The following is a 13,838-nucleotide window of genomic DNA, read 5'->3' as shown; positions in this document are numbered from 1 at the left end:
AAGGCTGCCGGGAAGAGTGGCATCTAGCGCATCTCGTCGTTTGGAGCAAGTGCGCTTGCGCTGCCTCCGTCAGCCGGGTTCGGGAATATGGCCGCGCGGTCAGTGTGGGCGGTCCGGCGGCTGGTGCAGCGCCTCCTGGCCTCGAGTGCCGCGTCCGAAGGCAGGTAAGCGAAGCAGGCCGCGAGTGGAGGGTTGAGGGTAGTGCGAGACGAGCGAGCTGGAAGGACGGTTGTGGGCTGGAAGGGCGCGAGCTGATCCACCAAGCTTCTCGGCTGCTCCGATCGGCTGCTCACGGCCCCATTCTACAGAGAAGGAAACTGAGGCACACAGTCGCGCCCTCTTGCCAGGCCAAGGAAGGTGGGAAGAGCGGAGGTCACGTTCCTCAGGGGTGGCAACTCTTCAGCCCCGAGCGTCGATTGAATTGGGGTTGTACCTTTCCCGGCCTTTACTCCCAACCTCCCCAGCCAGAGTGTCCGCTGTTAAATTGGAATTCTCCCCGTTGACTCCCTGTGTGCCTCTGGGCCAGTCCCTTCCCTATTATCCCGGCTACACTTCACCTGTCGGTAAAAGGAGGGCGTTGGACTTGGCCTCTCCAAACGGCCCTTCCACCTGCTCCCCGGAGTCTATGAAGTTTCATTTGCTGCTGCTTTTCACCATCGGCTGCGGCACCTTTTATCGATCACTTGTCATGCTGATTGTAGAACTCTATGGGTAGTTCTTTTTATTCTCCCGTTCAATCGAGAAAACTGAGGTTTAGAAAAGTTGAGTAACTTACCCAAACTCAAACACTCCATAATTGTGGAACCCAGCCCGAGATTCAGGGCTCTAGAATCTGCTCTTTTAATTAGTGAGCAGCGTTAATTCTCAGGAACGATTCCGTGTTTAACTGTTTCTTCCTGAGAAAGAATAAAAAAGAGTGAATTGGGGGATGGGTAAGGTTGGACTTCCTGAAGTGTAAATTAAGCCGCGGGGTCTCCGGGAATTTCACGTAACTATTTGTCACCTTTTTATCTTAACACACCTGACCTAGCTAGCACCCTGCCCTAGCACCCGGGTGTGAGGTTGAATTCAAGGTTTCTGGCTTGTTTTTTTTTTTTTTTTTTTTTTAAGTCTTTTTGGCAGTTTGTGATGTAGGTACTGACCAGAAGCAGAAAGTTTCCTTCTGATAAAATTTCCCCTCCATTTCTGAAGCAGGAGGAATTGAGGGGATCAGCCTCAACTCTCCTCTTCAGACTTGGGCTTTGGCCATATTCTCTCTCTCTCTCTCTCTCTCTCTCTCTCTCTCTCTCTTTTTTCTCTCTTTTTTTTTTTTTTGGCCATTTTCTCTTTAAACTGGCCCTGGGAGTATTTTGACCTAATTTCAGTTGGATAAATGTAGGTTTGTTAGGGGGTTAGGAGAAAGGAGGTATTTCACCCTGTGTGATTTGCCCCAGATCTATGGTGATCATATTTTCTGAACCAAAAATGGAGAAACCATATATAATCTGACACCAGATTGTAATAGCAGAGCCCAGTCCTGGCCTGGAAGGAAAGTCTGGAACATAAAAGTCATCTTGCCCATAGCTTTATACTGAATGTTCCCTCTCCCTTTCTTGATGCAAACTCCTTTTCCCCCTTTAAATCTTTGCGTGGATGTCACCCCAGTGACTGCCCTTCATTATATGCCAGTTTATATACGTAAACTGTTTGTTTTAAAGACCTCTGTGCTCATGGGTTGAATTTTATTGATGATTTTACTTCAAGTCAAATTATGAGCATCCAGGAGGTGTAATGGAAACTTCCTTGAAGGAGGAGGCAGAACTGCTACAATCCAAGATTTATAAAGTAGCCCCTGCTCTAAATGTCTTTCTTTGTAAACAACTGTATGTCAGACATTTGAGCTGTACCAAATTCCAGATTACAAACATGATTGAATACAAAGATCTGTTTTATTCACCTGTTTTTAGTGCACCCACTGGAATGTGTAGTGTTTTATAAGTATTTAATTGACATGATTTTACAGAGAAGTGGGTTCCCAACTCAGAATTTCCCCTAACACAGGTTTTCTTCCATAAAAGCCTTACTTAAGCACTTGTGGTCAAGAAAGCTTTAGAATTCTAGGCCTGACTCCAGTTTGACACAGTCCCTTTACTAGGCTTAATTTTCCCCATTTGTGAAATGAAGGATTGAATCAGAAATGTATGGCTTTGTGTTTTGAATTCCTGCTTCTGGTATTGCCCTGCTGGTTCTGGGTATTAGAACTTGGTTTTCTCTTGCTGAGTTTTGTGTCCCCACTTCTGGCTATTTCTGCTGCCTTGTGTTCCGTACCGTGGTTCAGCTGAATACTAGCTGTGTGATCTTAAGCAAGTCATAAGCCTCTCTGAGCGTCAGTTTTCTCATTGATACAGTTGAGGTGATAATACTATTTCTCTCACACTCTGTGAGATGAAAATAAAACCCGACTTAGTAAGCCCTTTATTTATTTATTTTAATGTTTCTTTATTTTTGAGAGAGAGACTGAATGGGGGGGAGGCGGGGGAGAGAGGCAGAGAGAGGGAGACACAGAATCCAAAGCAGGCTCCAGGCTCCAAGCTGACAGCACAGAGCCTGATGCAGGGCTCGAACCCACAAACCATGAGATCATGACCTGAGCCAAAGTCAGATGCTTAACCAACTGAGCCACCCAGGCGCCCCTTAGTTAGCCCTTTATAAGCGATCGCAGAGGGACTGACTGAGGGCACTTTGGCTTTTTGTGATAGCATTTTTTCATCATGTGCCACCTCCCTCCCCCTTTAGGGGATGGCTGCATCCTTTCAGCACTGCCACCCAGAGAACTGCTGGAGAGGACTGCAGTTCTGAGGACCCTCCCGATGACCTTGGGCCCTCTCTTGCAGAACGAGCCTTAAAGCTTAAAGCTGTGAAACTGGAGAAAGAAGTCCAGGACTTAACAGTGAGTAGATTTTATCTGTTCTTCACATCCTCTCTCTGGTTTAATATCTGCATAAAGTTTTCATGTCAGTGTTTTCAATTAAATTTCCTCTGATTGGCTCTTTACCTCTCACCCCACCTCCACCCTCTTGCTAGGTATGTTAGGGAAAATAGTCTATAGTCATTTAAAAACCTGTTGTGTCACAGTACGTAGATACCTAATGTTGTGGTAGCTTCAGAGGAGGTACAGTGCCTGGCGTGTAGTAAAACTCAATAGATGTTTGTTGAATGAATAACGTCGCTTATCATTTTACTCTGCCGATCAGACTGCATCTGGTATACTCTCCCGGTACTGGGTTGACAAACACACTTTGAGGGTGATAATTAGAGTAGTTCCAAAGCAAGACCACCCAGAATAGTGAGGAGGTAGGAAAGCAGGTCTTAGGAGAGCAATTAAAGGAATCAAAGATTGTAAGAATGAAAGAGGAAGAGATTAAAGGAGCTAAACATACCGTTGTCCTAGAGTTCAGTTCAATGAATGAAAGAGGGTGGCAGTATTGGCTGAGTGTGAAAAGGGAAGCTTTCTCTCAAGATAATGAGCTTGAAAAGCAAGTGTTCAGAATAGGAGGCTAAATGACAGTCTGTCAGCGCTGCTATAAAGAGTAGGTTCCTGGGGCGCCTGGTTGCCTCAGTTGGTTGAGTGCCTGACTTATTTTGGCTCGGGTCATGATCTCACGGTTCGTGGGGTTGAGCCCCGAGTCAGGCTCTACACTGATAGCACGGAGCCTGCTTAGGATTCTGTCTCTCTGTCTCTCTCTCAAAATAAAGAAATAAACACAAACACAAGAGAGTAGCTTCCTGCCTTGGCTGGGGATTTGGAGTAGTTGATCTAAGATTCCTACAGTTCCTCATTTTTTTAATAAAAATCCGTCACAAGGGTGAAGGTTGCAAAGGTAGCAAAAACACTCTTTTCCACCAGCAAGCATGTTTTCTGATCATTTTCACTTTGCTTTTGGTGTTCAGATGAGATACCAGAGGGCTGTAGCTGATGGTGAAAACATAAGGCGGCGAACCCAGAGATGTGTAGAAGATGCCAAGATATTTGGTGAGAGATTTATTCACGATAAAAATTCAAATGCCTTTTTAGTTTAAGGATGCTTACTAGCAGTTTTGCAAACTGAACATAGTAAAAAACACAGCTGCATCCTAAACCAGTCCCTACCCTGCTCTTGCACCCTTGCCATATGCTTTCTGGAATGTTTATTGGGAATGTTGCCATGTGAACCATTTGCTACAATAATGCTTGCTTTTGTTTTGACCAAAACCTTTGTTATTTTATTTTTCAAGCACCTACGGGTAACATCCTGGGCCTTCTACATTCAATTCGGTTTAACTCGTTAATGAAGAAGTGAATCATTAAGATGTTCAGAGGAGAATCCAAAGAGCAAGATGTATGAGTAATCAGGCATATTAAAATTTTCTTGATAGAAGCAAAATCACTCTAGATCCATAGAGCAGTAATCAACTGTATCTCCACCAGTTTTCACTACTATGGGCAATAACCATTTGCCTTACCATTAGTATTTACAACTTACTAAGTTATAAAATAACTCAAAGACGTATGGAAGCAGATTAACTCTGGAAGTTATGCTAGATTACATCTGTTTTTTCATTGATGACTGAAAAAGGTTTTTTGGTCCAATTTAAAGTCTTTCTTGGGGCTCCTGGGTGACTCAGTCAGTTAAGCATCTGACTTCAGCTCAGGTCATGATCTCAGGTCATAATCTCACTGTTTGTGGGTTCGAGCCTCACATCGGGCTCTGTGCTGACAGCTCAGAGCCTGGAGCCTGCTTCGGATTCTGTGTCTCCTTCTGTCTCTGCCCCTCCCCCACTCCTGCTCTGTCTGTCTCTCAAAAATAAACAAACATTAAAAAAATTTTTTTTTTCTTAAGTCAGAGGCACCTGGCTGGCTCAGTCAGTGTAGCATGCAGCTTTTAATTTGGGGGTTGTAAGTTCGAGCCCCACATTGGGTACAGATATTATTTAAAAATAAAATCTTAAAAATATATCCATATGAAGGCTGCACATTTAAAAAATATAAAAAATAAAGTCTTTCAGAAGTATTTCTCTGAACACACAACATCTTGTTCCAGATATGTTCGTGAAAGTGTTAGTAGAGGGCAAATCTGTGATTACTTGACAGTCTCACAATTTCATACAGACCATTGTACTTTCACTGCACATAGAATAAAGGTGCTTGACGGGCCCTTGGGTTCTTTCTAGTACAATCTTCTCTTATAGGTGAGCTGAAAAAAATTAATTGGTGACAGATAGAGGCATGAGTCCATTGTCTCCTGACCCCCAGTCTATTATTCATTCCCCTGTATCACATTACCTCCTGTACTCTTCATTTATCTGCTGTTTGTGCATAGGATTCGCTTCATTCCTGTCCTGTCCATTCATTCCCCTATTCAAACCCTAGTGCTTTGGCATAGCCTTCTGCTTCTCATTCAGTGCTATGGACATCATGTTTCAAGGCTTTGAGTATTAGCTAAGGACTGACCCCCAGATTGTATCACTGATAATTTCATCCACGTTTTAGTGTCTTATTTCCAACTGTCAGGACAGGGCTTAGCAAACTACAGCCTAGGCCAAGCCTGCGACCTGTTAGTCAATAAATATAGTTCTGAATTTCATTGTTAAAAATTGGGGGAATTTATTGTCTCTTTAGTTAAATGATCACCTACATAAGATCCTTGGGTTTTTTCCATCTTGTCCCACAAAGCCTAAAATATTTATATATGGCCCTTAATAGGAAAAGTTTGCTGACTTTGAGCTACAAGGAATTTCTGTAGCAAATAAACCAACTGTGGTACCTGGGGAAGACTTCTTGCCTGCTTGAGGGGTGCAGGGTAAGTTGTCTTACCAGAAGTCAGGCTGTGATGAGTTTGGAACGGACTTCCATCAGTTTCCTCAAGACTTGATAAGGTTCCTAGGAACAAGCAAATATTTAGCTAAACCATAAAATAGTTTGGTAATCTATTAACTTATGGCGCAAAATGTGTCTAGCAGTATGCCTGCCACATAAGTCATTTGCCTGGATCATTTCCTCCTAGTGGCCAGGAATATTAGAAAAATTGAAGATTGCTCAGGAAGTCTGGAGGTAGAAACACAGTAGAAAGCTTTTAGTATGGAACACAGCATGATGACTCCTTCCAGGGATTGCTTTGTCTCAATAACTCACCTTCTCTTAAACAGATCATAAAGATTCTCCCCCACCCACAAGAAATGATGTAGACACCAACTTCCTTTTGAAGTAACAATAATGAGAATAGAATCGGAGTTTGGACCCCACACTATATAAACAAGAGAACCTGGGCTTCTATTTCCCCAAATGCTTACAACTTGATTGAACAGGAGTTGGGGTTCTTTGTACCATGTTAATGTACAGTCAGCCCAGAAGCTTAGAGCTTTCAAAATTCTATTAGAGTGTATGTCTTCTTTTAATAGGGCATGCTTTGGATACCCCTGGTTGATCTTTATGAGACATTCTTTTCTCATTGGTGTTCTGATCTAATCGGCATACTTTTCAAGCCTTCGGCTAATCTCTTCTACCTTTTCAACTGATTTCATTAATAGCCATTAATATTTACGGCTGCCATCCCTGATGGAGGTAAGGGAGGTATCTTGTGGTACTCTGATCACACCAAGTCTGGTTCCCTGGAAATGCCTCCTGGTTTTACCCTTTTCCTCTCCTTCACCTCCTCCTACTCCAGACCGGGTCACACCAGCTGATTCCTTCACTTGGCTCTCCTATTTCTTGTATCTTCTCTTCCTGCCCATCTGTCATGCCCCCAGCACCCCAGATCCATTTCGTATGTTATTATTAGACTAATTTGAATCATTTTATACTTGTTTTGCTCAAGATACTATAGTGAATCTCTGTCACCCAGAAGTTAAAGATAGAATCCTTACCTCTGTCAGTTATTCTTCTAGAATCTAGGCAGTAACTCTGGGGAATCTCTTCTCTGTCATCTCTTTTATTGCTTCCCTGTGGCTGAGCTTCCTTTTTATCTCTGAGTACAGTTAAACTGGCTATCTGTTATGACACATGGCCTTAAAACTGCCCCTGGATTAAAACCAGAACGGAGTCTTTCACCCTTACCATTACTTTGCGTTATGATAGATACCTGTAATGATGACATTCCTTATCATTTCTGTAAGAAAAATCAAGGTGCGGCATTGGGAATAATGAGATTTCTCAACAACTGAGTTTAGTTTCAGAACAGTTTTTGTGACTGAAAAGGTTAAGCAAGTTTCATGGCCCATCTCCAGCAAGTATATGTAACTTCGTAGCAGGCAGTTGAAGACTCACCTCACCTACGGAGTATCTTATTTTCCTGCTCCTATTTAGCCAATTCTCAACCATTCTTGAATCTCCCTTAGCATGGTCTTATCAAATAATTTTTGTATTATTGCCCCCTGCCCATACTCATGTCTTATCCCTATTGAGAATGCATGCCTTAGCAAAATTGAGACGTGAGAATTTTCAAAATGTACATAACTCAATATTAAAGGTGAATAGCAACAAAAATACAAGAAGCATTGACCAGGTTTTTAAAAGACAGATTTCTGATCTTCCCGTGTGTAGTCTTACCTAGGTCTTAGATTCTAACCATCTTCCCCATTTCCTGGTAGGCTTCCCGGTCATATGCCTTCCCAGAGAAACACTGGTTTGTCAGTTGGGTTCAGGTGGTAATTGTTGATCCCTGAGTCCTGTGTGGCAATCTTCCTACTTCTGGGGTGCCCAGTAGGCTAGCCCTTATGGGCCTTCCCCATACCCCACCCCCAAAAGCAAAGTGATTTCCTCACAAACAATAAAAGTGTGTGGTTTCTCTAGGAATTCAGAGTTTCTGTAAGGACTTGGTAGAGGTGGCAGACATTTTGGAGAAGACTACAGAGTACATTTCTGAAGAAACAGAGCCCGGGGACCAGAAGCTCACTCTGGAGAAGATCTTCCGAGGGTTATCACTTTTAGAAGCAAAGCTGAAAAGTGTGTTTGCCAAACATGGCCTAGAGAAGATGACACCCATCGGTGACAAATACGACCCTCATGAGCATGAACTCGTCTGTCACGTGCCCGCTGGCGTTGGGGTACAGCCCGGCACCGTGGCATTAGTAAGGCAAGATGGCTACAAGCTTCATGGCCGCACCATTAGACTTGCCCAGGTGGAAGTGGCCGTGGAGTCTCAGAGAAGACTATGAAAGGACCATGAGGAACTGGATGTTCTCCCAGAGTACAGTCACCTGTGTTTCCTTTATTTATTAAACTAGGTTTGTATTGTACATGAGGTACTTCATGTGATCTGTTTTGGATTTAGTCATATTGGCTTTATTTCTAAAATACTCTACGGATTTAATGTGACCTATGTGGTCTCATCAGAAGTCTTGCCATTGGGCATTTGAACAATGTGACAAGTGATCCTGTGGCCTTTGTCCAAATCTGTTTAAGGAAATTATTTTAAAATTGGTACTCTGATGACTATCAATTGAAAATCTTTTTAAAAGATGGAAACGAGGATATGTTTATGTATTTTCAGCTAAATGTTTCTTTCTAATGGTCTCTGTAACAGGAATTATATAGGATCTGTTATTTCGTGGGAAAAGGAGATGGTAGGGATTGATTCAACGTCTGGGTACTTAGATGCTAAAGCTTCATAGAGTTACATGAATTTAGATCGTTTGGGTTGATTTTTATACACATAGATTTTTTTTTTTAGGACTTCCCCTTGTTATTTTTCTTTTAGCCACCTTTTGTCCTTGTAGTCCCCACCAGGTGGGCCATATTCACACTCATTGTCCCTTTCCAGTTCCCGTTTACAAGGGCTAATTAAGGCCAAGGCAAGACTTGGAAGGCAAGGAGTATCAAGAAATTCAAGATACAAGGTCCCTTTCAAGCAAGTATGACCAAGAAACGTTGTGCTGTCTTTGCTGAGTTACCTTCAGATTTTCAGCCTCCCTGGGTATATAATCATTTCAGGGTAACTGAAGCAGCACCCATAGCCAATGATCCAAGTTGGTCTATATAAGTAATTTACCTACAGCTTTTCTCTCCACTAGCCCTTAAATCTTCCACTTCGTCAAATTTGCTTTATCATCCTTTATTAGATTATGCAGGGAGGTGGTCAGGACAAAAATAGGTTCCTACAATTTCTCATTTCATTTAGTTATGCTGATTTTTTTTTTTTTTTTTTTTTTTTTTTTTTTTTTGGTACTCACAAATCACTACCTCTCTCACACTGATAAACTTTGTTTTCTAGTTTTTGTTTGTCTTATGTCACATGTATTAATATCTAGCTGGAGTTAGTGAGACTGTGTGGTTTTGTTTGTTTGGTTGTTTTTTCTAGTCTTATACCTGGTGCTCTGTAAAAGATTTGGTCAGTAAATAAGTGAATGAATGACCTATGAATCAGACTTTAGAAAGGAGGTCAGTTATGGATTTGTGATGTTAGAAGAGGCCTTAATGATGATCTCATCTCACCCTTTCAGCTTCTTAAGAATGAAGACATCTTTTAAGAACTGGACTCAAAAATGTCTAAAACCAGTAAACTGAATTTCTGTGAGGACTTGAATAAGGAATAACTAGATACTAACTTTAATCATTTAAGCTGCAACAGTTCTGTAATGAACGTGCAAGTGTGTCCCCAGCAAGCAAATGTCGTTGGAGGTCCAGATTGCATGGGTTCAGGTTTTTACGTCAGTTACCCATAAAGTAAATCCATTTCTAGAACTTTAGGACCCCATCCCGTGGAGTGGTAAAAGTTATCCTCTTAGACATCATAGATGGTTCTAGCACACTCCACACGTATCAATAAAACCATCCCCCAATGGGCCCTGCCATCTCCACCAGAATTAGACACTTAAAAAAAAAAAAACAAAAAAACAAGTACATGCTTTTAAGAAGCAAACAAAAGACTGGTGTAAGATTTTTAAAACCAGAACCGCTTTCTGCTTTCCACTAAGTATGTACTATAAACTTAATGAGCATCAGAGTTCACAATAAGAACTGGATTTTTTTGCCTTCATTCCTTTGAGATTGACCGACGGTGACAAGAAAAGGAGCCGATGACAATTACCTAGGTTTTCATGAGTTACGAGCTGTCATTTATCAGTGATTTAGAATCACCATAATTTTAGGTATGGAATGTTCCAAGTACTTCAAGAGTTTTCTAATATTCCTTGCAACCTCCCGTTTTAGCAAGTAGATTGAGGAGAATTTTAGATTTTTTTGTTAGTAGTTACGCAGACTTAAAAGTGTAAATTTAGAAGATGGGGCTATAACAGTAAGAATCTCAAAAAGTTGGGCTTTTGGGAGCCAGAACAGCATAAGAGAGCAGGGGCTCTGTAGGCATTGACTTGAATGTAAATCCCAGCCCAGTCTGTGTCACCTTGGGCCCCAGTCATCTCACCCTCCAGAGCCTGCTTCCTTGTTTGTACAATGACTACAATTCTCTCGCAGTACTGTGAGGATTGGATGAAATGTGTAAACTGTCTACTACAGTAGGCCCTCAAATATTTATTTTTATTACTTTTTATTATATATGTGGTTTTGCCTCTGTTTTTATAGCTGCCCTAAAGTCTAAGGAAAAGGGAAGGCTGTTTAAGTGATGCTTTTCTATAAAAAATTGTAGTTTAATCAATCACAGTGACTTATTTTCCTGCCAGCTTCATTTTTTTCTGTTGTTTTTTTTTTTAACATAAATCCACACTTTCAGACTGAAGGAGCAAGAAAATTGTGTCAGTGCTCTTATTATTTTCATCTTGACGGGAAAGCGAAAAGACATTGTAGGCCTGCAGTTGTGTAAGGAAGCTTTGGCTCACTTGAAGAGGGGATCTTGGTGTTTTAGTACATACAGTCTAACAGTCTACAGATCTTTTACAGATTTTCTTCACGGCCATAAGGGAATCAGTTTGATACTGATAAATTAATTGGTGCTCTTTCATGGAGAAGGATTTGATAAGTGAAGAAAGGGTCTTGAACACTAAAGCAAATTAAATAGGGATATTCAGAAGCAACTTCAATAAAACCTGAGTTGATGTAACCGCAGATCATGTGTTTAGTGTGTTTGTCTGTCTAAATGTTGACATTATGGCCACTGCATTGATTGTAGACCCATCTGGGTGATGCACCGTCGAGGTTCCTTGAGATCTCACAGCAGCCCAGCTATGTGCATGCAGTGAGATGCAGGCATCACACACCCTGCCTTGGGGTTGAAGTCTTACCTGTTTCCCTGCCTCCTTGCCTTGCTTCATTCTGATTTCTCCGTATTTCTTAGATCTGGACTCCTGCTTCTGCCTTCCTCTCTGTCATTGCCTTATTTTCTTATGCTTGTTTCTTGGTTCTAATTGTATTATCTGCTTCGGCCGCTTCACTTGCTAGGCTTCTGATCCTCCCGACCAAATTACTAACATGTGGCCTCATTCTGACTTTCAGCTTCCACGAGTTCTTGCCAAGCTCTACCTGGCTTTGTCCACACATCTGCTCAACTGGTTTCCACATACCTGGCCTCACTGAGTGGCCCTTCACTCTTAGAGCTCAGCCATCAACTTAAGAGCAAACTGAAGGGCTTGTGAAGTGGAACGGGCCCTAGCTGAGCTTTCAGCCGATAGCCAACACCGTCTTGCCAGGCCTCTTGGGGAGCCATTTTGAAAGTGGATCCTCCAGCCCCTAGTGGAGCAGCTCCATCTGATACCACATGGAACAGAGATGAGCTGATTGGAGTCCTGCCCAAGCGCAGATTTATGGCCAAAGTAAGTGATTGTTACTTTTAGCCACTAAGTTTTGGGGCAGTTTGTTATGCAGTAATAGGTAATTGACAGAGTCTCCCAGCTTCACTTCCAGCCTCACTAGTTTTGCACCTCGGCCACCAGAATTCTCCCTCCTTGCTTTTACAGCTCTTTTGAACTTGTCCCACAACTTCGGTGTGCTCACCCATTATCAATGGGTTTGTTGTAGGATGGAAAGAACTTCCTAATAGGAGAAAACACAGCTAAAGTTTCTAGAGTTCACAAAGACCTTAAAATTAAAAGCAAAGCAGAGTCAAGAAGTTGAATTTTAGCGGTACCTGGGTGGCTCAGTTAGGGATCGCACTTAAGCTCAGGTCATGTTCTCATGGCTTGTGGGTTCCAGCCCCATGTCAGGCTCTGTGCTGACAGCTGGGAGCCTGGAGCCTGCTTCGGATTCTGTGTCTCTGGCTCTCTACCCCTCCCCCACTCCTACTCTGTCTCTCAAAAACAAGTAAACATTAAGAGAAAAAAATTTTTTTTAAGTGTTGAATTTTAGCTCCTCTCTCCTTTTGTCCACCATCGCAGTGTGTGTGCGATTGACTGTTCTCACCATGTCTTCTCACGAGACTTTCAGTATCAAGTGATTCCTGGCTAAGGAACAACAGCAGAATCTTCCATTCTCTAGTGGATTTGGATGAAAACTGGTAATAAAATACACAACTCCAAGAGGAGACATTAAAGAACCACACTGGGTCTCTAAAAAAATCCCACGTGAGATGGCATACATACTTATGCTGCATGAACGTCATTTGCTCATATCCTATCACTGTAAACTTCTCCACTACCTGAACAATAGACATGTTTTATTTGGAAAATGATTTTTCTCTGTTCCTATGCTTCTGCACCAATAGATTGGTTCAGTAATAAATATGTGAGAACTTTTTTTGGGAAAAAAAAAAGTTGAAATTTAAAGTTAATAAAATTTACCCTACTGTGAGAAATAAGCCCGCTGCCCCAATCAAAGCGGGGACACGGAGCCTCGGAGCACAGTGAAGCGAGGCTTTAATGAACGTTCCTGCATGAGTGGGTGTCTGAGGGAGAGGCACACTGCCGGCGGTTACAGCAGGCAATTTATCTCCTAGCCTGCAAGTCCCTCCCCTGGTTCCTCATTGGCTGGGCACTACAGCCTTACCGGAAGTGGCTTATGCCCATGTAAGGCAACAAGTAGTCTGACTGGAACAAATGTACATTCTTTGAGGTGATGAAAAGATTTCAGTTCTTCCGCACATGCTCATGCCAAAGCCTGTGAAAATAAGCCCACAAAAAAGAGAGAGGAAGAAGAACCAGGAAGTGAAGTGTGTAAGGGTTTGTTGGTTGGGGGGCGAGGTGGGGGAGGGGGGGGTCATGCATATTTACCATAGGTTGTAAACCTATCGTTAACTAGATAGCACAGCTTTTATTTGGTATTTCTGAAAATGAATCGTCTCACTTCTCACACCTATCAAAAACTACAAGAATCAGATTAAGTCAGCACATAAGAGAACTTTGTCACAGAGTGATTGATGAATGCTGTTTAACAAAAAATTTAAGGGAATATCTTGAGTCACTGGGAATGAACTTAAAAAGTTTTGCATTGGGCAGGGGGGACACCTGGGGGGCTCAGTAGGTTAAGCATCCAACTTGGTTTCAGCTCAGGTCATGATCTCACCATTCCGTGAATTCAAGCACTGCATTGCTGCTTGGGATTCTGTCTCCCTCTGCATCTCCTTCGATCACGCTCGCTCTCTCTCTCAGAAATCAATAAACTTAAAAAAAAGTTTTCCTTTCTGAAATAGCATTGCCAAAAAGATTTTTTTTTTTTAAGATTATGAGAAACGCATGTTTGTTCATCTACCACTTGACTAGTAATCCAGTTTGGCCTTGTTGAGACTCACAAAGCCGACTTAGAATCCCAGCCATATGCTCTTTTACTATTCTCTGAATCCTTTCAGTTTCTTCTTTTAGCCATAATCTGACTGGATAAATATGGGTTTTCCTTATTTATCATGAAACTCATTCCCAACTTTATTTTCTGCTAGAGGAATCTGCCCTTCACGGTGAAAAGTACTAACCACGCTGCGCTGCTCTTGTTTTCTTAGAGGGTG

General features: G+C 42.2%; 1 protein-coding gene across 2 annotated transcripts; it reads left to right on the top strand.

Annotated features, from left to right (window-relative positions):
- Positions 1-2: 2 nt before the first annotated feature.
- On the top strand, positions 3-12,562 carry GRPEL2 (GrpE like 2, mitochondrial). 2 transcript variants are annotated; one of them, XR_446475.3, is made up of 6 exons: positions 3-164; positions 2,776-2,929; positions 3,931-4,012; positions 7,808-8,241; positions 11,402-11,718; positions 12,280-12,562. XR_446475.3 is itself a non-coding variant. In NM_001294290.1 (4 exons), exons 1-4 carry the CDS (start codon positions 88-90, stop codon positions 8,170-8,172), a joined length of 678 nt encoding a protein of 225 aa, NP_001281219.1. In that variant the 5' UTR covers positions 83-87; the 3' UTR covers positions 8,173-8,178. The 2 variants fall into 2 exon arrangements, 1 of the variants encoding a protein (NP_001281219.1); NM_001294290.1 differs by lacking the exons at positions 11,402-11,718; positions 12,280-12,562 and having other exon boundaries at positions 83-164; positions 7,808-8,178.
- The last annotated feature ends 1,276 nt before the right edge of the window (positions 12,563-13,838 follow it).

The sequence above is a fragment of the Panthera tigris genome, chromosome A1 (genome assembly GCF_018350195.1).
Source record: "Panthera tigris isolate Pti1 chromosome A1, P.tigris_Pti1_mat1.1, whole genome shotgun sequence".
In the NCBI taxonomy this organism is placed as follows: domain Eukaryota; kingdom Metazoa; phylum Chordata; class Mammalia; order Carnivora; family Felidae; genus Panthera; species Panthera tigris.
The sequence above is the reverse complement of the archived record's forward strand: the minus strand, read 5'-3'. Positions and strand labels throughout refer to the sequence as shown.